The 24,647-nt window shown below is 37.2% G+C and overlaps 1 protein-coding gene and 1 long non-coding RNA gene across 3 annotated transcripts; one reads left to right on the plus strand and one right to left on the minus strand.

Annotated features, from left to right (window-relative positions):
* Positions 1 to 253: 253 nt before the first annotated feature.
* Positions 254 to 3,149, minus strand: LOC141598398 (uncharacterized). 2 transcript variants are annotated; one of them, XR_012523484.1, is made up of 4 exons: positions 2,949 to 3,149; positions 2,781 to 2,854; positions 1,510 to 1,595; positions 254 to 475 (listed from the first exon to the last, which is right to left on the minus strand). It is a non-coding gene; the product is annotated as an uncharacterized LOC141598398 (long non-coding RNA). The 2 variants fall into 2 exon arrangements; XR_012523485.1 differs by having other exon boundaries at positions 1,498 to 1,595.
* A 15,119-nt stretch (positions 3,150 to 18,268) lies between these two features.
* Positions 18,269 to 19,108, plus strand: LOC141601982 (uncharacterized). Its single transcript, XM_074422290.1, has 2 exons — positions 18,269 to 18,551; positions 18,657 to 19,108. The coding sequence occupies exons 1-2, from the start codon at positions 18,269 to 18,271 to the stop codon at positions 19,106 to 19,108; spliced, it is 735 nt and encodes a 244-aa protein (XP_074278391.1).
* The last annotated feature ends 5,539 nt before the right edge of the window (positions 19,109 to 24,647 follow it).

Here is a 24,647-nt window from a genome sequence, read left to right on the forward strand (position 1 = left end):
GTGATCGACAGTCAATCGTATGCTAACTGGGAGTCTTCATTCACTTACGACATCGCAACGGCAGCAGTAAGTCCCCTGAGTTGTCAAATTGTATGTTTACAGTTTCAGTTTCAGTTTCAGTGTTACAGTAATACCTATACTGTAACATTTTTATGTAGTTTCTGTGACACCCCGCGTTAAAGCGGAAGATACAACTTAATAAACTACAGCGGAAAAACATGAAAATTTTGAATTTTTTTTTTAAAGTTTTATCGAAGTTTAACACGAGGTATCCATAACATAGGTAAACAAGTACAAATGGGTAAATTTAGATGTTTACAATCCAAGTTTAGTAAACGGGGAAAAGATATCCCACGAATAACATATTTAGGACATAAGTCTACGCGTCATAAAAGGGTAAAAATAACATGATCCAAGGGTCGAGGTACTCGCTAGCTCACACATGTCTTCACCCCATATAAACGCCGATTAGTACCTATCATTCATGTAAACATGAACGCCACAGTCAGTGGGGAGTAACTCAAGGATCCTCCCAGCCACATTAAATCGATACAAACATAACAAAGAACTCAGATAGGCAAGCATGTTAATTAAAATGTAAATAACTTGAAACATGAGAGAACACGAGATTATATATATAATGGATTAATAAGAGGAGACACAATAGGATAATAACTAGGCAATTTATGGACATACACAATTAAATAAGAAGGTAAAGAAATGAAATGCAATTAATTACGGAAGTATGTCATATGCAACTATCCGACTATGCAAGACCTTTACTAGCTACCCTTAGACTCACTTTTCCCTGGTAGGTCCTAGTGTAACCTGGCCAGACTCGACCTACTGTTGAACGGTTCGCACCCAAGACTCGATCGACAGAACGGAAGTCGAGTACCTAACTCTCGGCAGAACGGCAGAAATAAAATAAGATATCCAACTCTCGGCAGAACGGCCAACGAGAGAGGTGTCGAGAAAGCATAGTAACCAACTATCGGGAGAACGGCCAACGAGAGAGGTGTCAAAAGAGTATAATAACCAACCCTCGGCAGAACGACCAACGAGAGAGGTGTCGAAATAGTATAATAACCAACCCTCGGCAGAACGGCCAACGAGAGAAGTGTCGAAGGAGTATAATAACCAACCCTCGGCAGAACGGCCAACGAGAGAGGTGTAAATTAGTCAAGCAAGAAGGCATAGCATTATGACATTTTCACAAGAATACGACTCATCAATTAATCAAGTAGAATAAATCGCTCGTATTTGAAATACGATAAATAAATGAGAATAAATTCATTAAAGCTCATATAATAGATAAATGAAGATATTTCAAATAGTTATGACATGAATAAACAATAAGTTCCACATTTATGACTCATGTGAGAAATATGTAAATAAATGGCAAATAAGGAATTTAAGATGCATAAAACATGTAAAGAAATTCAATTTAATTAAACCCGAACAAAAAAATATTTCACGGATAAAAATTAACCCAACCGAGGCTACGACCTTGCCGTGACCATACCCTGCCCAGCCACGGCCTGGCCGCACCCCGACAATGCCCAGCCACGGCCTGCACAGATTGGCCGTAGCTCCTGCACAACACAGCAACAACAGCCCAAAGATAAAAAAAATGCAGCAGCAGTGCTGACCAAACAGAGAAGGAATACGGACCATGCACAACTCGACAGAACAGACAAGTTACTAGTCTAATACAATAATGCTGAAAAGACAAGATACACTAAGCGGAATACACTAGAGAACTAACCTAAATGCTTAAAATTGACAGGTTCAAAGACAGACTAGAAATGTCTCTGTCAAATGTCAATGCTCTAAATTCTAAATATAACACATAGCAATTGTATTGAAATTGAAATAGATATAGTAGGTTTCTGAGAGCTAAGATTTTCTTTATACTTATGAAATCAATGATGGAAGAAAGAGGAATGGTTCAAACTAGCCAAAAACATAACATATATAGTGCATCGACGCAAACAATATAAGTAGCTAGGAATCCAAACTTATGTGAATGATTGGATTTGCTCAGTTACATTACCAAACTTATCCAAATGCAGGTCTGATGACACTGCCCGACAAAAGCCATTTTCACGAGTAAGGAAGCTCATTTGTGACCGTCTTAAGACGAAAATTTAAGCATGAAAAGAATAGAATTTCTTACATACAACCAACCCATTACATACATGGATATTCACATGAGACGAAAAATAAAAAATTGGCACAAATCATCAGTAAAATCGACTCAAAAACAGTCCAAGAAAATCACCCATCATCAACTTGTTTATACTTGGTTTTTCTAACAAATTCATGAGGCCGTCTTAAGACAAGTTTTTAAGCATGTTACAAGGCGGAATTCATCCAGACAAAAGACTATATTCATTCATGTATATGCACACAAGACATGAGCAACCAAATTGACTCGAACCAACAACCATTTCAACCTAAAAATCGCGTCCAAAACTGACCCAATGCAGCCCATATCCACGGTTTTATAATCAGTCTTGTGTCTGTCTTAAAATGAAATTTTAAGCACGAAAATGATAGTATTCCTCCAAACAAATTGTCCAACATGATTCCCCACTCCACCAAGAATCCAAAGGTACCAACTTTTCTCAAAATGGATAAGTAAAACTCGAATAAAACCGTCTCAAAGGACACCACATGAACTCAATCAAGAAATAAACTTTATGTTATAAAAGGGTAAAACACACTTAAGCACATATAGATTTCGACATAATGTCGAGTAATCCCATCACCGTTACCTTAAACGCTCCTTATTCTTCGAATAAACGGTCCCCAAAGCTTGAGTCTTACTCCGGGTCTTCAAATCCTTCACCTAGAAACCGTAATAACAGCCGAGATTAGCTTAAAAACGTTACATTCATGAAACGGGTCGAGACGAAAACTCCACAAGACTATGTCTTTCTTACCTTGAAAGATGAAGGAAGGAAAGGGGGTGAGAACGGTACAAAATTTAAGAGGAATGGTGAAGAAATGGGGCCGGGATCTGTGTAACAAGGTCGTGAAAATGGAGCTTTTAACCTCTGCTTCGTCTATTGTTTTCACAATGCAGGTTGCTTTCCTTTTTGTGGTTTACCAGGTAGGTGGAAAAAGGAAGGGAGGGCAATGGCTTAGGATTGGTCCACAACCGAAACAAAGAAAACTGTGAGAGGAGATTAGATAAAGTATTGTATTAATTGGGTGATGAATTGAGCATTGAGTTGTCGACTCGGACTAGGTCGAGGGTAGATTAGTCTAATCTCACATGAGAACGTGTGACGATTCCTAGCTAGACTTAAAAAATACGTCTTAAACCTACTATAATTTAAGACGGAACTTATTACTATTAACACTATTATTATTATTATTATTATTATTATTATTATTATTATTATTATTATTATTATTATTATTATTATTATTATTATTATTATTATTATTATTATTATTATTACTTCATCCGGTTAAAACGTATATTTCGTATAAAGTAAGCTTTAAAAATTATAGCTTTAATTAAATTCACTTTTAGTAATATAATGAAATTAACTAGGTAAAGTAATGTAAAAGTATTACTTTTCTTTATGAAAATTATACAAAAAGGGCGGGTGTTACAGTTTCAGTGTTACTGTTACACCTATACTGTAACATTGTTGATTATACAGATTTCTCAATTGATAGTAAAAGGAAATTAATGTTCTGTTTCTGACAGGCCGGTTGCATGAGTGACTACCTGGACACAAAGGGCGACGTGAGGGTAACTGAAATGCTCCGCTATCCTGTGGTAAATGTGAAGTTTAAATGGCAGAAACGGGCTTCCGTATTTGAAAAGTCAGCCTGTATCACTATGACAGCCGTCTCCAATTTTTTGGGATATTCAAACAAGTTTTCTTTGCTCAACAACACATTTTATCGGCGGGCATGTGCTTCCCAAATTGCTGCATGTTTGCTCATGGCTGACATCAACAAAATACGGGCTGAATTGTTGGACGCTGTTGAAATCTTCAAAAAATCAAAGAAAACAATCTGGCCTGATATAGCTGCAAGGAGGGAAGCCGCTAGAATGCTCAAAGGGAAGGCAACGGAACATGAATTGTCAGACAAACAACCACCGATTGAGAATGAACCGAAGCCACTCAACACCGAAATGCCTGTACTTCGTTTTAAAGTGAAAATCAAGTGATGTACTCTAAAACAATGTTACTTTAACAACGTAATAGTGGCTGTCATAGACAGTGGAACATATTTTGGAATATTTTGGAATATATTACTAATAAGTTTGTTACTGTAACAGTAACTTATTATATGTAGAATTCATTAACAATGTTATCAGAATAGATGATGTGATTTGCAAAAGTGAAAAAAGAAAACATAATTTGACGTTTTGAATTTTTCACTCTTGCAGCTGTTATAACTGCACTTCATAGGGAAAACGAAACATGGGTTCGATAAATTTCATGTCTTTATAGGATTACCCAGAAGTCAGATGAGATTCTCACGGTATTTCTCGCCAGGTTTAACAAAAAGAACGTGTCTATTCCCATGTGTGACGTTGGAACTGCAGTGGAAGCATTCAGGCAGGGATTACTACCAAATAGTGATCTTTACATTGAACTCACTAAGTATCCCTATCATACTTTCGAAGATGTTCAGGCTAAGACTCTGGCTTATATCAGGCTAGAGAGGGACAAAAGCTACAAAGTTGGAGTGCCCTGCAGTTCTAAGGAGTATGAAAAGCCAAATAGGAAGAGTCGTGGCAGAAGCAGAAGCTACAGATCTACCCCATATTCTAGGCCACACCATTCAGAAGTCGACCTAGAATATGAACAATAAATGAAGGCTAATGTTCACCCACCTATTTATGAGCATAATTTCATTGTTGATATTGCAGGCTTGATCCAGCGGCTTGACAACATGGGATCAATAGTCAGATGGCCTAGGAAAGTCGAAAATCCTAATCCAAGGAGGGACCATTCCAAGTGGTGCGAATTTCACATGGACGTAGGGCACACAAATGAGGATTGCTTCACCCTGAGGAAAGAGGTAGCCTACTTGTTAAAGGCTGGATACCTAAAAGATCTGATTAAATCCAAAGGGAAAAAGGAAGATCAAAGTAAAGGAAGCCAGGAGCAGAAGCAGGAACGCAATCTTCCTCTGCCACCCCCACTTTATAAAGTAAAATTCATAAATGGCGGATCGGAAATTTGTGGCCTCGCCAGTTCAGCAGACAAAAAGATAGCCAGGATGCCTCAAATGAAGTCACCCTGCAAACCGGGAAACATACCACCTATCACCTTTGGTGATTGTGACCTGGTAGGGATCCCCGATCTACATCACGATGGCCTGGTAATCTCCATGGAAATTGGAACAGCCACTGTAAGAAAAATTCTAGTGGATGGCGGCAGCTCAGTGAACCTCATTATGCTTGACGTACTCAAAGCCATGAAAATCAGTGAGGATCTAATTACCAAGAAGTCAAGTGTCTTGGTAGGGTTAAGTGGAGAAACAAGGAGCACAATGGGGGAAATTTATCTTCCCACATATGCTGACGGCGTAGCATCCTATGAGAGAGTTGGAGTTATGGATTGCCTTTCATCTTACAATGCAATCATGGGCAGGCCGTGGATCCACAAGGTCAAAGCTGTGTGGTCAACCTATCATTATTGCGTCAAAATACAAATATATTGGGGGTAGCAACCATCAAAGGTGAGCACAAATCAGCCCAGGAATGTTTTACTGAAGCCCCAAAGCCTTCTAAGGCAGAAAAGTCCCTCGCATAGAAATTACCGTACCCTGTCAGGAGCACATATGTAGCACCACCCAAGATGGAAACAGATCAGGTAATTCTCGACCTTGAGTATCCTGACAGGTATGTACTAGTTGTGTCTGATGCCCATGATTCCGTCAAGCTAGAACTAGTAAAATTTCTCAAAAATAATTCTTCTTGGTTTGCTTGGTCTCATTTTAATATGACTGGAATTAGCGCTGATGTAATTACACATAAGCTTAATATTGATCAATCTTTTAAGTTTGTACACCAAAAGAGACGAATGTTTGCATAGGAAAGGATTGCAATAATCAACGAAGAAGTAGAAAAACTCCTGGATATGGGCATGATCAGGGAAGTGATGTACCCTGAATGGCTGGGAAACGTAGTGGTCATGAAAAGAAAGAATGAAAAATGGAGGGTCTGTGTAGATTACACTGACCTGAATAAAGCCTGTCAAAAGGATCCATTTCCCCTTCCAGATATCAATGCCATGGTAGATGTAACAGCAAGGCACGAAATGCTGACATTCATTGATGCTTGTAGTGGATTCAACCAGATAAAGATGTACCCTACTGACCAAGAAAATACTGCATTCATTACAGACTGAGGCGTATATTTTTACACTGCCATGTCGTTCAGTCTAAAGAATGCAGGGGCAACATACCAGCGCCTGGTCAACATGATGTTCAAAGATCAGATAGGGTACATCATGGAAGTCTATATAGATGACATGGTGGTGAAATCAAAAAATGCAGAAGATCATGTAAAGCACTTGGCGATAGCATTTCAGATCTTGGAGAAATACGACATGAAGCTGAACCCTGCAAATGCCACTTTGGAATTTCTGCAGGGAAGTTCTTGGGATACATGATGACTAAGATAGGCATAGAAGCTAGCCCTGAACAGATAAAGCCCTACTAGAATTACACTCACCCAAGTCTGTCAAGAACATCCAGAAATTGACAGAACGGGGTGCTGCCCTGAACAGATTTATATCCAGATCTTTTGAAAGGTGTAAAACATTTTACAACCTACTCTGAAAAAATAAGTAGTTTCACGTGTTGGAAATCTATATCTCATTACTATACATATTCATATATGTGATGATTTAATTTAGTCATAAAATTAAATGATGATCTTATGCATGTAAACGATAAAAGAATAAGAAAGAAATCATCATTTTACATTGAAGATTTCGGATTATTGGGCACAAGTAAGATCTCCTTCTTACTTGTTCTTGAGCACTCCTAAAATGGAAGAACAAGGATTCAAGTGTAGAATCCCTCCCAAGGATTAATACCCAAGGTAATCTCTTAATAAAATTAATATTATTATTACTAGAACAATATTAATTTAAATAAAATTGACCCAAAATCTTTATTTTTGTTCTCTTATTTCGGTTAAGAGAGGAGAAGAAGGAAGAAGATTTTATCACTCTAAAACTCTTATTTTAGATGGTTGAATGAATGAAAAATAATACACACTCTTCATGTAGTATATTAGGTTTAATTATAGAGAAAACTCCTTTGGTCTTTTCTATAATGAAACCGGGTAGGGGGAGGGTAAAGGGGCCAATGCATGAACAAGGTTGTCTTTACAAGAGCAAGTAGGTTTGCATGGCTAGTTTTTAGGTAATATAATTGTGTTTTTCACTTAATAAATCAACACAATATTTATCCTAAAACACCCACTAACTTCGGTCATATTAAGATAAAATGGATTCCATTTTATCTTTGTCAATTTGTCAATTTGTCACATGTCACATGTCACATGTCATGTAAAATTGTTATGTATTTTTAACATATTAAAAATTAACGCATTAATAAACATACGTCATATACAAAATTGACTTAGTAATTCATAATTACTTGTACCAAAATATTTTACCAATTATAAATCACAACATTTTGTATTTATATATAATAAATTATTCATTCAAATGCAATTGTTTCCTTAAACAATAATTTCATCTAAGTAATAAAACAATTCGATCACTTAGACCGTATCTTATTTAATCAGAGTATAATGAGATACGTAAATATTACTTCCAAAATCGTCCGTCAATTTTAAGTAATTTAATTAACCCGTATCGTCATACGATCAATTAAATGATCAATTAAGAGTGTTACCCTTTAGGTATGACGTAAGGGGATCAACTGATCACCACCGTCGCACGGTAGTAATGTCAAACTCTAGTCAGCCAATCATTACCGATATGTGTGGACCAGTTGACAGTAAAATATTACTTCCCAATTGTATTCTTTAAAATGAGACTTAAACATGTGATCATCATGATCGACAGTTGTGATCGCATTATTGTCGGAGGACACATATTCCAACAATCTCCCACTTGTCCTCGACAAGTGTGCGTCACCAATTCTCTTGTCCTATTACTATCTCCCACTCAATGCAAGGTGTCTTTCAGGTCGTACTTGCAAGTGATCATATCGAGAGTGGTTTCCTCGATCTAGAGAATAACTGATTGACCGGATTTATCTACCATAGATTTCTTCCGAGCGTGGCCACGCATTTCCAGTTCATTACTCCTCGAGTGGCCCTGAGATATTGTTATAACCCTGATTAGGGGTGGACAATTCCTATCGCACTCATTCCCTTTGACTAGTCACAACCATCATAACCAAAAATATGCCCATTTGACCCCATTTACGAAGGTCATAGTAACACAAATCAAAGTTAATCTGAAATTGTGCCATCTTAGGCGAACAGTCTTTAGTCAAAAGAATCGACTCATTAGAATACTATAGTAGCTCTCGCCACGACCAGGCTATATAAATTTGCCAGAACTCTATAAGCGTTCATAAGGCCCGACAAAGTGTTCCTAACAGTCTGTCTATGTGATCGACTAGTCATTCTCATATGACTCCATGGCACTTGAACTTGCCATCATCGCATCACATTCTAGTCACTTCGAGACGTCACCTCATGTAAGTAACTATGGGCGAATACAATGCTAATCCGCGTTCAATTTAACGGGGTTCAATTGTCTCTACAACCCGTTTGGACATAACAATGTATAAAGAAAAGATAAAAGATAAATTTGATTATGAATATGAACAAAAACAACACTTTTATTTCATTTCAAAATCTAACATAAACTTGGTACACGTTTAAGTCCCATGGACGCAACATGTCCATCATGTTTGGCCTGTGATAAAGGCTTGGTGAGCGGATCGGCTATGTTGTCATCCGTCCCAACCTTACAAATCGAAATTTCTTTTCTTTCAATGAAATCTCTTATTACATGATATTTTCTAAGTACATGTCTAGATCTATTACTAGACTTTGGCTCTTTAGCTTGTAACATCGTCCCACTATTATCACAATAGAGAGTGATGGGATCATTGGCGGTAGGTACTACTCTTAGACCTTCCGTGAATTGCCTGATCCACACAGCTTCCTTGGCGCTTCTCGATCCGCAATGTACTCAGCCTCCGTTGTTGAATCCGCAGTCACATCTTCCTTGAAGCTTCTCCAGCTAACGGCACCACCATTGAGCATGAAAACGAAACCAGCTTGTGATTTCATGTCATCTCTATCCGTTTGGAAACTTGAGTCCGTGTAACCATTAACACGGAGTTCGGTGTCTCCTCCAAACACTAAGATAGAATCCTTAGTCCTTCTCAACTACTTAACGATGTTCTTGACGGCTATCCAGTGACTCTCACCTGGATTTCCTTGATATCAACTCGTCATGCTCAAGGCATACGCGACATCAGGACGTGTGCATATCATGGCGTATATGATTGATCCAACAGCGGAAGCATAAGGGATCAACTTCATGCGTTCAACATCATGGGGTTCGGAGGGAGATTGAGACTTGCTCAATATGGTCCCAGTTACCATAGGTACCACTCCCTTTTTAGATTTGTCCATGCTGAACCGTCGAAGAATCTTATCAACATAAGACTCTTGACTTAGTGCCAATATCCTCTTGGATCTATCTCTATGGATCCGGATACCTAATATGCATTGTGCTTCTCCTAAATCCTTCATTTAGAAGTGGTTACCTAACCACTTCTTAACAGAAGATAACATCGAAATATCATTTCCAATGAGTAGTATGTCATCAACATACAAGATTAGGAACACAACATTACTCCCACTAAATTTCATGTATAAACATGGTTCCTCAACACTTCGAGTGAAACCATTCTCTTTTATAACATGATCGAATCGATGATTCCAACTTCTAGATGCTTGCTTAAGACCATAAATGGATCTCTTAAGCTTGCAAAATTTGTTAGGATTTTTAGAATCAACAAAACCTTCGGGTTGTATCATGTACACCTCCTCTTCTAAATGCCCATTTAGAAAAGCGGTTTTGACATCCATTTGTCATATTTCATAATCATGAAATGCGGCAATCGCTAACAAAATCCGTATGGATCATAGCATGGGAACGGGGGCGAAGGTCTCATCATAATGGAGACCTTGGACTTGGGTAAATCCTTTTGCCACTAGCCTAGCTTTGTAGACATCATCATGTTCTTCTATGCCATTCTTGACTTTGAAAATCCATTTGCATTGAAGAGGTCTTGCTCCTTTAGGCAAATCTACCAAGTTCCACACTTGGTTTTCATGCATAGAATCCATTTCGGACTTCATGGCTTCAAGCCATAAGGAGGAATTAGGACTAGAGATTGCGGCCTTGTAGGTGGCGGGTTCGTCACTTTCCAAAAGCAACACATCGAGTGTTCCATCTTCTTCGATAAGTCCGACATATCGATCGGGATGGTGAATAACACGGCTCGTTCTTCTAAGTGGAGGAGGGACAACCGTGTTAGATGACGAAGGAACATCTTCTTACGTCTCTACTTCGGTTTGTGGCTCTCGAACTTCATCAAGTTCAAAATTTCTCCCACTCTGTCTCTTAGAAATAAATTATTTTTCTAAGAAGACAGCTTCGCAAGACACAAACACTTTGTTTTCTTGTGGTTTGTATAAGTAGTATCCTCGAGCGGTCGAGGGGTAACCTACAAAGATGCATTTTTCGGATCTTGGGGCACGCTTTTTGTCGGTCTTTGCCTTGACGTAAGCATCACATCCCCAAATATTCATATAGGATATATTGGGAACCCTTCCCGTCCACATCTCACATGGTGTCTTTTCGGTTGTCTTTGTGGGACTATTGTTCAAAGATCTAATTGCGGTTTGAATCGTAAATCCCCAAAATGAGTTTGGTAGCTCGGTTTGACTCATCATTGATCGAACCATATCAAGTAGGGTTCGATTTCTCCTTTCGGCAACACCATTGAGTTGTGGTGTTCCGGGTGGAGAAAGTTATGATATGATACCACAACTTTTCAAGTGTGAATCGAATTCAAGGCTAAGATATTCTTCACCACGATCGGATCGTAGTGCTTTTATCTTTTTGTTCAATTGGTTCTCTAGTTCGTTTTGACATTCCTTGAATTTCTCAAAAGCTTCACTCTTATATTTCATTAAATAGACATGCCCATGTCTACTCAAGTCATCGGTGAAGGTTATGAAGTAGTCATAATTTCCTCGAGCGGTGATACTCATTGGTCCACATACATCGGTGTGTATGAGTCCCAATAGTTCACTAGCTCGTGTCCCTTTACCACTGAAGGGATTACGAGTCATTTTGCCAAGAAGGTAATATTCGCATGTACCATATGATTGATAATCAAATGGTGTAATCACATTACTTGAAATTAATCTTTTGATGCGATTCTCATTTATGTGACCTAATCGACAATGCCAAATGAACGATTCACTTGGGTCACTTGATTTGATTTTCTTTGATTGAATGTTATAGATATCATTAGTCGGATTCGAGGTTTCTAAAATGTAAATGCCATTAATGGAAGAAGCGTGGCCTATAACCAAGTCATTCCTCGAAATAGTACAACGATTGTTCTTAATGACAAAAAAAAATCCGTCCATGTCTAACATAGCGATAGAAATAATGTTTTTAGAGAGTGTAGGCACATAAAGACAATTATGTAAATACAACTCAAATCCATTAGGCAAAGCTAATACATAAGTTCCTTTGGATTCGGCCGCAACTCGAGCTCCATTTCCAAGGCGTAGATCCACATCTCCTTTGCTAAGCCTCTTCACGTCTCTTAAACCCTGTAAATGATTACAAAGGTGAGAACCACAACTGTTATCCAGTACCCATGTCGTAGTGGAAGTATAATTTATATCAATAACATAAATTTCGTTAGGAATTTTACCTTTTGGAACGATGATTCCTTCCCTTATATTTCGCAAATATATGGGACAATTCCTAAGCCAATGTCCTATGCCATAGCAATAATGGCTTCATCATTAACTTGCTTGAAGTTTTTCCCTTTCTTTCCCTTCTTCTTGAACCTTTTGCCCTTTGAAGCAAGAACTTGATTGCTTGAGCTCCCACTAGTTTTGGCATCTTTATCTTCCAGAGACAAAGATCCTATAGATTTTATGAGGCGGTCTTTCTGAGACCGGCTCACACGAGATCTAGTAGTAGTAGGTGGTCTAGTAGAAGTGATGAAGTTAAGGTTTCCATCCGAACCTATCCCAAAATGAAGTTCTATAGTAGTATCGAAATCATGGTTGGAGCAAACGTCGTCAAAAACATTGTGGCATGACTCAATAGTTATTGGTGCGGTAGCGTTTGATGGATTCATTGTAATGAACTACAAGTATGGAGGAAAAGGAAATATAACATTTTTCTTTTAATATCATACTTGTAAATAAATTAACAAGATATGAACATTTATATAGTGACCTCTACCCAACTATAATAAATGATTCCAAGATCCAAATTCATATTAACTTGGGCACGGTAGGGCCGATTCATCCCTTATCAATATAACTCGGTGGATTAACGCTTTAATCGATTCTACTTTTAGAACTCTTGGTCGATAAAATTACATTAACATTTATCTTTAGCCCGGACACATGCGACTACGGTCACGAATACTTCCGTTGAGCTCAATCCAAATTTCGAATAAATGTGTCCATGATCCAAATCCACATCAACTTGGGCACGGTAGGTCCGATTCATCCCTTATCAACATGATTTCGGTGGGTAGACATTTATCACCCACTTCCCCTACGTAATAAGGTTTGTACTCCGGTAGGGCCGAGTGCACTCCCTCGCGAAATAGGTTTTCATGGTTTCTACTTTTTGGTAAGGCTATGTCTCAATTGATTATTTTAGCGAGAGGTCATGTCAATTTATTAACTATCACGTTTTAAGTGAACTAAAGCGGTGAACTACGGTAATTCTAATTGACACGGTCGATAAACTCGATTAAAAGATAATGCATGTTTTAGTTATGGCGATTTAGCGATGCATGCAACATATAAATAAAATGCAAAGCATAAATTAAATCCTAGTATGGCCTTTCTAAAATAGAAAATCTAATTAACTATTAAATATTCGGAAACCAACTCCATTGGTCCCTTGAACTTCGGTTTTAGCACGCATCTCGAGGTAACATCGTCTTTATGTACCGCCTTCTTGAGTGACACCGTCTTCAAGGAACTCCGAAATAAATCAATTACATAACAAATTAAATAATTTCCTATTATACATTTGTAATTAAAATAAAATAAATCAATTAAATTACAAAACGGTGATATGAGATCACAATAAATTACAACCGAATCGATATTCCCATACATTTCGGGTAATACCAATTAAAAACTAAGGCCATACTAAGTAAAATTACATAATTCAAAAATTACATAAAATAAAATTATGACAATCATAAATAAAATGCAGCATTATAATATGTATGAACATGCCCAATTTTATGCTAAATCGCCTTTAAGGAGCCAATATTGTATATTAAACGATTTTTACGGATTTGCGTGATTCAACCTTTTAAAATCACAATAAATTATATAAAATCATATTTATGCACAAGTTAATTACCCTAACCAACTTAGGACTCGAAATTAGTCTCCACTAACTTATGACAATAATTAACTTATATTTCTTAAAATTGTTCATTAATGGACTCAAAATTATAATAAAATGCTTTAAACTTCAAATAAATCACAAATAATTTCAAATTAATTAAAAATTTGAAATTTAAACTCATGAACATTCTGGAAAAATACCATGACACTCATAATGTTCAAAAATGTAGGTTAAAAATTTCGAAATTTATCGGCAAAAACAATGTTGCGGTTTATCGGATTTATCAAATATAATCATAAAAACATGAGAAAAATTATATTCATCAACTCTTCAATTTTAGATCTGAAAAAGATAATAAAATGCAACATGTGACGTTTTTCCTTAGTCATGAAGTATGTTTTAGCAATTATTCACTAATTAAGGTCACTATTTAGGCTATTTTTCATCAAAAATTCATAAATCATGCATAAAGACTTAATAATAGCCTATTATTTTACACACATCTTGTAAAATTGCATGTGACAACACACTAAATTTATATGGCCAGATTCGAAATATTTCTCATATTAACCTATTTTTCATTTAAATTCGATTTTTATCATGAAAAATCCATATTTCGAGCATAAAAATTCAAAAAATTTTGAAAATTTACAGGTCATCTAAAAATAAAACATGTGATAACATATCCAAAATGACATTTTAATCATAAAATCACATTTTTAATGCCATTATTATATAAGATGAACAATAAAAATCCATAAATTAACCAAAATATCCTAAATACATTTTAGGATAAGAAACTTTAACATGCATAATTTATTTCGTGATATATCATAATAACACAAATTTATGAGCTTTATATGTTAATCGTATAACTCGGAAAAACTATAACCGATTTGCATGCAAACAACCTAAGGCTCATGATACCGCTTGTTGGAAATCTATATCTCATTACTATACATATTCATATATGTGATGATTTAATTTAGTCATAAAATTAAATGATGATCTTATGCATGCAAACGATAAAAGAATAAGAAAGAAATCATCATCTTACATTGAAGATTTCGGATTATTGGGCACAAGTAAGATCTCCTTCTTACTTGTTCTTGAGCACTCCTAAAATGGAAGAACAAGGATTCAAGTGTAGAATCCCTCCCAAGGATTAATACCCAAGGTAATCTCTTAATAAAATTAATATTATTATTACTAGAACAATATTAATTTAAATAAAATTGACCCAAAATCTTTATTTTTGTTCTCTTATTTCGGTTAAGAGAGGAGAAGAAGGAAGAAGATTTTATCACTCTAAAACTCTTATTTTAGATGGTTGAATGAATGAAAAATAATACACACTCTTCATGTAGTATATTAGGTTTAATTATAGAGAAAACTCCTTTGGTCTTTTCTATAATGAAACCGGGTAGGGGGAGGGTAAAGGGGCCAATGCATGAACAAGGTTGTCTTTACAAGAGCAAGTAGGTTTGCATGGCTAGTTTTTAGGTAATATAATTGTGTTTTCCACTTAATAAATCAACACAATATTTATCCTAAAACACCAACTAATTTCGGTCATATTAAGATAAAATGGATTCCATTTTATCTTTGTCAATTTGTCAATTTGTCACATGTCACATGTCATGTAAAATTGTTATGTATTTTTAACATATTAAAAATCAACGCATTAATAAAAATACGTCATATACAAAATTGACTTAGTAATTCATAATTACTTGTACCAAAATATTTTACCAATTATAAATCACAACATCTTGTATTTATAATAAATTATTCATTCAAATGCAATTGTTTCCTTAAACAATAATTTCATCTAAGTAATAAAACAATTCGATCACTTAGACCGTATCTTATTTAATCAGATTATAATGAGATACGTAAATATTACTTCCAAAATCGTCTGTCAATTTTAAGTAATTTATTTAACACGTATCGTCATACGATCAATTAAATGATCAATTAAGAGTGGTACCCTTTAGGTATGACCTAAGGGGATCAACTGATCACCACCGTCGCACGACAGTAATGTCAAATTCTAGTCAGCAATTACCGATATGTGTGGACCAGTTGACAGTAAAATATTACTTCCCAATTGTATTCTTTAAAATGAGACTTAATCATTTGATCATCATGATCGACAGTTGTGATCACATTATTGTCGGAGGACACATATTCCAACACACTGGACTCCAGAACATGAAGCTGTTGGGGCTGGTGTCCTCTACAGTTAGTGCAATGACATATAAATCTCTAAAAGGATCAAAGGGTATACTTTTGTATTATTATCAGTTGGTCCACGTTTATCAATAACGGTTGGCTTGCTAGATAAGTTTGACGTTATTGTCATACTGATGGCGGTGATCAACTGATCCCTAAAAGTCACACCTATAGGATACGTTTGAGAGATGTGACGGTATGAAAATACAGTCATGTTGATGCCTAATTTGACTAAACAGTTAGTCGGAGTTATTGACTAATAATTAGTCAAACGCGATGTTGAGATATTTATTTAATACGGATTAAATAATAATGGCTAAGGCGAATTAAGCGGTTAATTCGTAAATTGAATATAAACGGTTATATTTAATTAATGTATATTGAATTAATTAATTATACAATATTGTCATTGTCGGACAAGTATTAATATATCGATCGAGTCATGTTTCTTGGTTGATATTTTAATAACCGATAACCGATGACGATTTATAATAAAATCCCGTCATATACATTTAGCGAAAATCGAGTCGGACCACGAGTTAAGAATAAGGAGAAAGTGGAAAGCCCACTTCCCCCTTCATTCAAACTCACGGCCGAATGGGACAAAAAGGAGAGCTTCTCCTCCTTTTGACCTAAGGCATTTCTTTTACACACAAATTAGGGCTTCGGGGCAATTTTCTCTGAAATTCTAGATCTCACATCGAAAACCTCACAACAACTCTCTCAATATTGCAAGTCAATTAGAGATTAATTTCTAGCACAAGGGGCATAGTACCAGACGGTCTTGGGTGCAACGATTAGGAGGAAATCTTCATTGATTTCTGTTCATTAGGCCGAATTGCACAGGACCCGAGGTTGATTCTTATTCCTTATCGTTTCTCTTGTATTTTTCGTTTATGACATTTTATCACATGTTAAAATTTGCGTTATAGTCCTAAATTTTAAGGGTTTTATACGGATATTACCCTACAGAAGCAGCTTTTTAGGATTTAAAACTATATCTATCATCTCCACCTTTACTTTCCAAACCACAAAAGGGAGTACCCCTGTTAGTGTACTTATTCTTTACTGACACTGCAGTAAGTGCAGTTCTGGTGAAGGTATACAAAGGCCAACAACATCCTGTCTACTATGAAAGTAAAAGCCTATTAGATGTTGAAATAAGGTATGGTTTACTTGAGAAGTGTGATTTAGCTTTAATCATGTCATGTGCTAAGCTGCGCCCCTATTTTGAGTGTCAATGTATAACAGTCAGGACCAACTTACCCATAAAATCTATCTTGCGTAAACCTGAATTGTCAAGCATGATGGCCAAATGGTCAGTACAGCTTAGCACCTACGACATAAACTTTAAACCTAGGACAGCTATTAAATCACAGGCCTTAGCAGACTTTGTGGCTGATTTCAGCCCTAACCTAGAGTCAGACTTAGCTAAAGAGGTAAACCATTTAGAAAACAAAACCTTAGATCAAGAGTGGACCTTGTTCATAGATGAAGCATCCAATGCAAGAGGCACATGGCTAGGATTAGTGCTAAAATCGCCACAATGGGACATGATAGCCCAGGCTGTAAGCTGTGAGTTCAAAGATACCAACAATGAAGCATAATATGAAGCCCTGATAGTAGGACTCAAGGTATGTTTAAACCTCGGTGTTCAGAATTTAAAGGTAAAAGTTGATTCTCTCTTGATTGCTAATCAGATCAAAGGAACTTATACAGCAAAAGATGCAAAAATGATTTCATATTTAGAATACGCTAAAACTCTTACCGCTAAGTTCCCTTCATTTGATATTGACCAAATACCAAGAGACCTGAACACCCAGGCTGCGCTTTGGCTAGCAGGTTCCAATTTTACTGCTGCTATTTTTGATAAAATAACCATTGTTCATTTACTTGAACCTGCTATCAGAAAGCCTGAACAAATGAACCCTGTCAACACCGACAATAATTCTTGGACCATGCCTTGCTATGACTTGTTCCTTCGAGGTATACTACCTCAGGACAGGCATGAGGCTAGGGCTTTTAGAATAAAAGCATCTACTTATTCTATTATCAATAACACCTTGTTTAAGAGATCTCATGCTGGACCGTATCTAAGGTGCCTTGAACCTGGCGAAGCTAAATAAGTACTCCTGGAGATACATAATGGATAATGTGGCAATCACAAAGGAGGAAGAACCCTAGATAGCAAAGTACTCAGAACTGGCTATTATTGGCTAACCTTGAGGGCCGACTGTTTGGAATACTGTGCAAAATGCGAAGCCTGCCAGATCCACGCCCCAATAATTCACCAGCCGTCAGAATTACTTCATTCAATTTAAGCACCCTGGCCGTTTATGAAATGGGGCATGGACATAGTGGGAAAGCTACCTATAGCTCCAGGCGAGAAAGTATTCAAGTTGGCCATGACTAACTGCTTTTCCAAATGGATAGAAGCTGATTCATACATGCAGGTTATTGAAAAGGAAGTAATATCATTCATCAGGATAAATATAATCTGCAGATATGGAGTCCCTACAGATATAGTGTGTGACAATGGCACACTATTTGTTGGGAGAAAGACCAAGGCTTTCTGTGCTGAATGGAACATCAACTTAGTAACCTCGACTCCTAGATATCCAAAAGCTAATGGTCAGGCTGAATCAAGCAACAAGGTGGTCATAAGCTGCCTAAAGAAGAAGCTGAAAAGAAGACGAGGCAGATGGACAGAGAAACTCCCATTGGTACTATGGGCAGACATGACAACTCCAAAGACCTCAACTGGCCAAACACCTTACTCATTGGTAAATGGTTGTAAAGCTTTAATCCCTGCAGAAGTACAAGTACCAATGTTAAGATACAGCCTGAATAACATAGAAGCAAACAATAGCCCTATGCAAGACAACCTAGTCCTGACAGAGAAGTTGAGAGATGCTGCGAAAATCAGGACAACATCATTTCAACAAGCAGTAACAAGGACTTATAATAAGAATGTTAATATTAGAGTTTTTAGGGAAGAGGACCTTGTCCTGCGAAAATTATTCCCAAATAAGAAAGAGAAACCAGCTGGTAAATTGGCCCCTCCCTGGGAAGGCCCTTACCTAATAGACTCAATTGTCGGACAACGAGCATACAAGCTCCAAACCTTAAAAGGAGAAATTATTCCAAGGTCTTGGAATTTAACTCATTTAAAACTCTTCCATGTGTAATAAAACAAACTATATCCTGTCATGATCAGGTAAAAATTCATCAAACTATCTATGTCTTGCGTGCCCTATTCTGCATGATTTGTCTGAAATAATTGCCTGCATTATGTGCTTAACTACGTGCATCATTTATGTATAAATATCTTATAACTAACCCCATTAATGGCTTGAGTTTTTGAATCCTGAATAATTATACATGATGTGTTGTTATTGATGTGACCATAATTAGAGCATATTTAGTCCCCGAATTAGCCTTGTTCCCACGCTTTTTAGTGCATATTTGGGTCATTTATTGTCTTTAGTTCTTTGTTTTGCATATTCTTTGAGGTTTTGTGTCCTTGGTAGGAAAGGACTGCAAACCTTGCATTTTCAGTGCAAAATGAGACTAAATTGATTGAATTCAATGACCAAGCATCAAGGAGAGACAAGATTAGAAGGCCTTTGTATATATTATAGTAGATGAGTAATGATGAGAAAAGATCCTTGCATCCCCGAGGAAATCCCCAAGGAGTTTATGAAGAAAAGAGAAGAAAAGAAGAAGAAAGCACGCTGCATGACAACCCGTGCGTCTTCCCAAGAAGACGCCCGTCCTCCACCTTGACAATCCGTGCGTCTTCTATCCAAGACGCCCGGGCAGCAACCCCAGAAGACGCCCGTCTTCTCCCAAAGACGCCCGGGTCCAGACCATAGAATCCGGCCGTCCCGTGCCTAAGACGCACGGATTCCAAGGCAGCGCAAATTCGTTTCTTCAAGCTTCAAGAAAGATGCCCATCCTTCCAAAAATACCGGTGTTTCGCTAAGTAGGGACTTAATCGTCATTTAAGCCCTTAGTTAACCCTAATTCCTACACCTAATCCCCACTATAAATACCCGATTAGTCTAATTAGAAGAGGATGTTCTTCTTATCAATTCTTAGAGTAGTTAATATCAATCAAATCTCTCTTTAGTTTTGTAATCAACAATTAATCAAGTTTTAATACAAGTTTTATTTCCTTAATATCTCTTTTGTTCATCCTTTATTTTGGGTAATTGAAGATTATTTGGGTTATTATTGGGAGATTGACAACCTCTCAATCAAGCATCAAGTTTATCTTTTATTCTTTGCTTTATTATTGGAATCATTAGTAGGTATAATTCTCTTAATCCCTTTTTAATTATTGCTAATTACTTTCATTTGTTCATCATGTTTCACTTTGTTGGTATGATTGACAACCTTGCTGTCATGTTCAACATGATAATGAGTGAGTAGTTCCATAGCTAGGGTTAATGGGTATTTAGGGGAAACCAACATGGGGAATGATTCATGCTTAAATTAATATGCTTTCATGGTTTATTTGCTTGCTTGTTTTGATCTCAACTCATGCACATGTTATGTTTGATGAAATGCGAGCCTATGAATCCTTGCATTTTTTACCCATCACCTACCTTTTCAATGAGACTTGTAAGACATAAACCAACTCGAGTCTCATTAGACCATGCATGTTGTTGAGTAGGGAAGACTAAGTCGACTTGTAGGTATTGTACAATCTAATCGATTCGGCTCCGGGACCCAAACTTTCCTAGGATTGTAAGATATAACCCAACTCAATCCACCACAACAATAATTGCTTGCTTATAATTTGAGAACATGTTTGTATGATCAATTCCCATGAATCCCCTATGACCCCATGACACCCTAGTGCTTTTTATCAATTGTTCACAAGCAACCCTTTTAAATCATCTTGCTAGTTTACTTTCATTGCTATTTGGTTTAGCGACCTTCTACATCAACCCAAATTGTGACACCCCTAAGACACCACTAGTTTCAATAGAAATCTCATTTCAATTCCCGTGCCTTGGTATCTGACCTTTACTTACCTCTTTACTAATTGTAGAGTTGTTTGTGAAGCTATAAATTGTGTTTTGGTCTAGGTGCTCCTAACGACAAGTTACCGAAAAGATTTAGTCCGACCAGTTATATGAATACGTTTTCAGAATTGAGGGATACTAAACTAAATGTGAATTTTATTTCTTAAATTTTTAGTTTTTGCACCCCGTCGTGCCTGACGAAGTTGGTAACCAACACCATCTATGGTGAATAGCATGGTCAATCAAGCACGAAATAATTGCCTTGCCTCACTATTTGTTGCACACCTAAACAACCGGTTGGACGCAGCACTATGACAGGGGGAAAGGTGTTTTATCCTGACCACTTTGTCTAAAACCCTCTAGACAGGCCGAATACCAAGCCCTCCAGCCAGGCAGTGGATATAAGCCCTCAAGTCAGGCAGGATTTCCCACCTCCTTCAACTACTATGGTGTAAACAGAAGAAAGTTGAGGGACTAATGTAGGCTATAAATGCCAGAAAATAACAGGTCAACAGGTTTAAAAATAACAGGTTAACAGGTTCGTAGATAACAGGTTTGAAAAAAACAGGATAAGCAAAAGCACACCAACTTCATTTGATTCAAAAGCCCTTACCTCCTAGGGCAAAGGCACCAAAATATTTATATAAGCCAGGGAAACCCTCCATAACCGGCAAAGTAATCCAACAGAAAAAAAAAAATTGTCTTTCCAGGGTCATCCCTTCTGGATGGGCCAAATACCATCAAGTTATTATAAAATAATTAATGGTCCCCCTTGGTATCAGCATCAGCGCCCTTATATTTAGCCTACCCAGCACCCGTATCCTGCTCAGCATCGACGTCCTGATCCCCTAGAGAATCCACCTTTTGATCATCACAAAGATTATGCAGGTTAGGATACTTGGCAGCAGCAATGGCCATCTCAGCTTCAGGGGTCCCAACTTGCCGTGACCTCCACATGTTCAGACATAGCTGCCACTTTACCCTTGATGAAGAAACATAAGGCAGCATCATCAAGCTTGCCTTCCAAGTCATCCTTCTCAAAGTTAAGCTCCTCATTCCTATCCAACGCCTCCTGAAGAAGATGCTTACTTGACTCAGCCTCGGCTCTGGTAGTATCACGCTCAGCCTGCACCCTTGCTAGATCAGCTTTGACAGCAACAAGATCATCTTAAGCGAAATCAAGTTTTGACCTCACTTTGTTAAGATCCGCATTCAAAATATTAATCCGCGCCACCAAAGAGGTAGCTTGATAAGCATTGTGGAGACTCGCTGCTGCACCCTGAAATCATTTTCAAGTATCAGAATCAATAAAAATACCCCGTAATAGAAAATATTAATAAAAATAACAAAAATCATTGTAAGAATAAAATACCTCCTACATAGATGCAAGGGTGCCTGTCAAGAGGCTGATAGCATGATCCACCTTAGAAACTGCCTAGGTGAAAGTCTCAATAGGGTCCTGGGTCAACATTACATCAGATTTGGAAGCAGCATAATCTCGGATTTCCACCCTGGCAGCATCGAAATTATCCACCCTGGCCTTCACCTTCCTAACAGGAACAAGGATGTCAGCCTCTGATACGGTCGTTATGTACCAAAAATAAATACCTAAATACTACTAACAGAAGTCGGCGGTAAGTAGGGTCGATCTCCACAGGGAGTCGGTTAACTATCTACTTGTCTATTCTATCTGTCTAATGTCACAATTGGGGGTTTGAAATGTTTTGACTAAACTAATGAGGCTAAAGGCAAGAAAGATAAGGCAAGAGAAATTAACAATAAGAGAAGAGAACTAGGGTTTCGGGTCATCAATGAACGTCAGTTAATTGCGGGTAAGGTCACAAATCAGTCGATGTGTCGGTCTAAGGGGCAATGAATATCTCCTTTCGGTCTCAATTCACCCTAAAATGCTATTAGCTTAACTTTCGCCCTCACTAAAGCATCCTATTGTTCACTGCGGGTCTCACCTATTCCAACCTTTCGGTCCAGGTCAAGGTTTACCAATATTAAAAGGCAAATTGCTTCGAATCAACTAGCAAGATACAGTTAAGAGCAGTTTAACAACAAAGACAACAACAGCAATGACAGATCTAATAGCCTAATTAGCAATTAACATTCATTCATTGACTACCCTAATCCTAGCAAGAGAGTTAGCTAGACATAAATGAAAGAGCAAGAATAAGGGAAGGGGGAATAATAAAAATTAAATTAAACTAAGGAGAAAAGGGAGAGAAGAGAGTTACAGTAGAAATAGATCCAAAAATAAGGAAGAACAGAAAGTAGCATTAAAACAGTAAACGAGAAACAGTAACGTGCGATCCCCTCAGCATAGCACACTTACAAATGACGTCCTAACTTCCTATTTATAAGAAAATAGGAATTATTTAACCTAATGACGGAAATAAACTAAAAAGCCCAAGCCCGTAGGAGAATCCACTCGATCGAGTGGTTTAGAACCACTCGATCGAGCAAACTCAGGCTCAAACTGCTCGATCGACCAAATAAAGCACTCGATCGACTAAACACTAATATGGAACTGGTCGATCGACTAATTATTGAATCTAAAACCACTCGATCGACTAGTAAAGTGCTTGATCGAGTGAATACTAACGTCAGCAGCTCATAATTCTCGTTAGTTTGACTTTGACTTGTCCTTTTAGCTCCCGAAACAGCTTCACGCATCCCAAGACAACAATAATTCCGCTCTAAATTCACTCTTCCTCTAAATGCATGCAAAACGGACGATAAACGGCTCGATTTCACTACTTTCTGGTTTATTCCTGCAAATAAGACAAAATAACCCAAAGTAGCATATTCGGGGCATTTCGTAGCATAAAACTACGATAAAAGCTTAGAAATACGCGCATAAAATAGCCTAAAAAGACTATATAAAATGCACGTATCAAATCTCCCCAAACCAAACCTTTACTCGTCCTCGAGTAAACTAAATGCAAACTAATGGAACGGAAAAGATAACTCAGAGCTAGCTACAAATGCCCACTTAAACCAATTTAATGCAAACAAACTAACACTTATGACAAACAGTCAAAAGCAAACGAGTTATAAGATGTTTATAATAAAGCTGAACCGTCGACCTTGCAAGACCTTTAATAATGGACTCTCACGGGTCACTCTTCTCTCATGAAGCAAAGGGTGAACATATATATGTAACAGAGAAAGAAAAATAGTCGCTCACCTAGACTACGACCCACATAAACATGCATGCAACTAATATGATAGACAATTCTAGGTACCATACATACATTCCAACCGAACAAGGTCTTGTCACAGCCGAGGGCTTACAAAAATATGGTAAAGTGAGGCAATGGGTAAGAAAAGGCAAAACATTTATGGGAATGTGGAGGTATAGGTGATCAAGCTAGTATCTAAACAGAACCATATGACTATAAGGAAAGTAGATCTATATACTTGACATATACATATATGTAATTTTTAATTTGTCATAAAATTAATTAAATGATCTTATGCATGCAAACAAATGAACAATATAAAGAAAGAATCTTCATCTTACATTGGAATATTAGTTAATATGGGCACAAGAGAGATCTCCTTTCTCTCTTGTTCTTGTGCTTTCCTTAGTGGAAGAACTAAGATCCAAGTATAGGATCTCTCCCAAGGATTTATACCCAAAGCTCACTCTTAATTAAAATTAATATTATACATACCAGTACAA

The sequence above is a fragment of the Silene latifolia genome, chromosome 9 (genome assembly GCF_048544455.1).
Source record: "Silene latifolia isolate original U9 population chromosome 9, ASM4854445v1, whole genome shotgun sequence".
In the NCBI taxonomy this organism is placed as follows: Eukaryota; Viridiplantae; Streptophyta; class Magnoliopsida; order Caryophyllales; family Caryophyllaceae; genus Silene; species Silene latifolia.

Excerpts from the sequence above, each read along its gene's own strand:
- LOC141601982 (XM_074422290.1), top strand. The coding sequence starts at position 18,269 with ATGGACATAGTGGGAAAGCTACCTATAGCTCCAGGCGAGAAAGTATTC. Across the intron at positions 18,552-18,656 it reads TAGATATCCAAAAGCTAATG|ACATGACAACTCCAAAGACC; the intron begins GTCAGGCTGAAT and ends TACTATGGGCAG.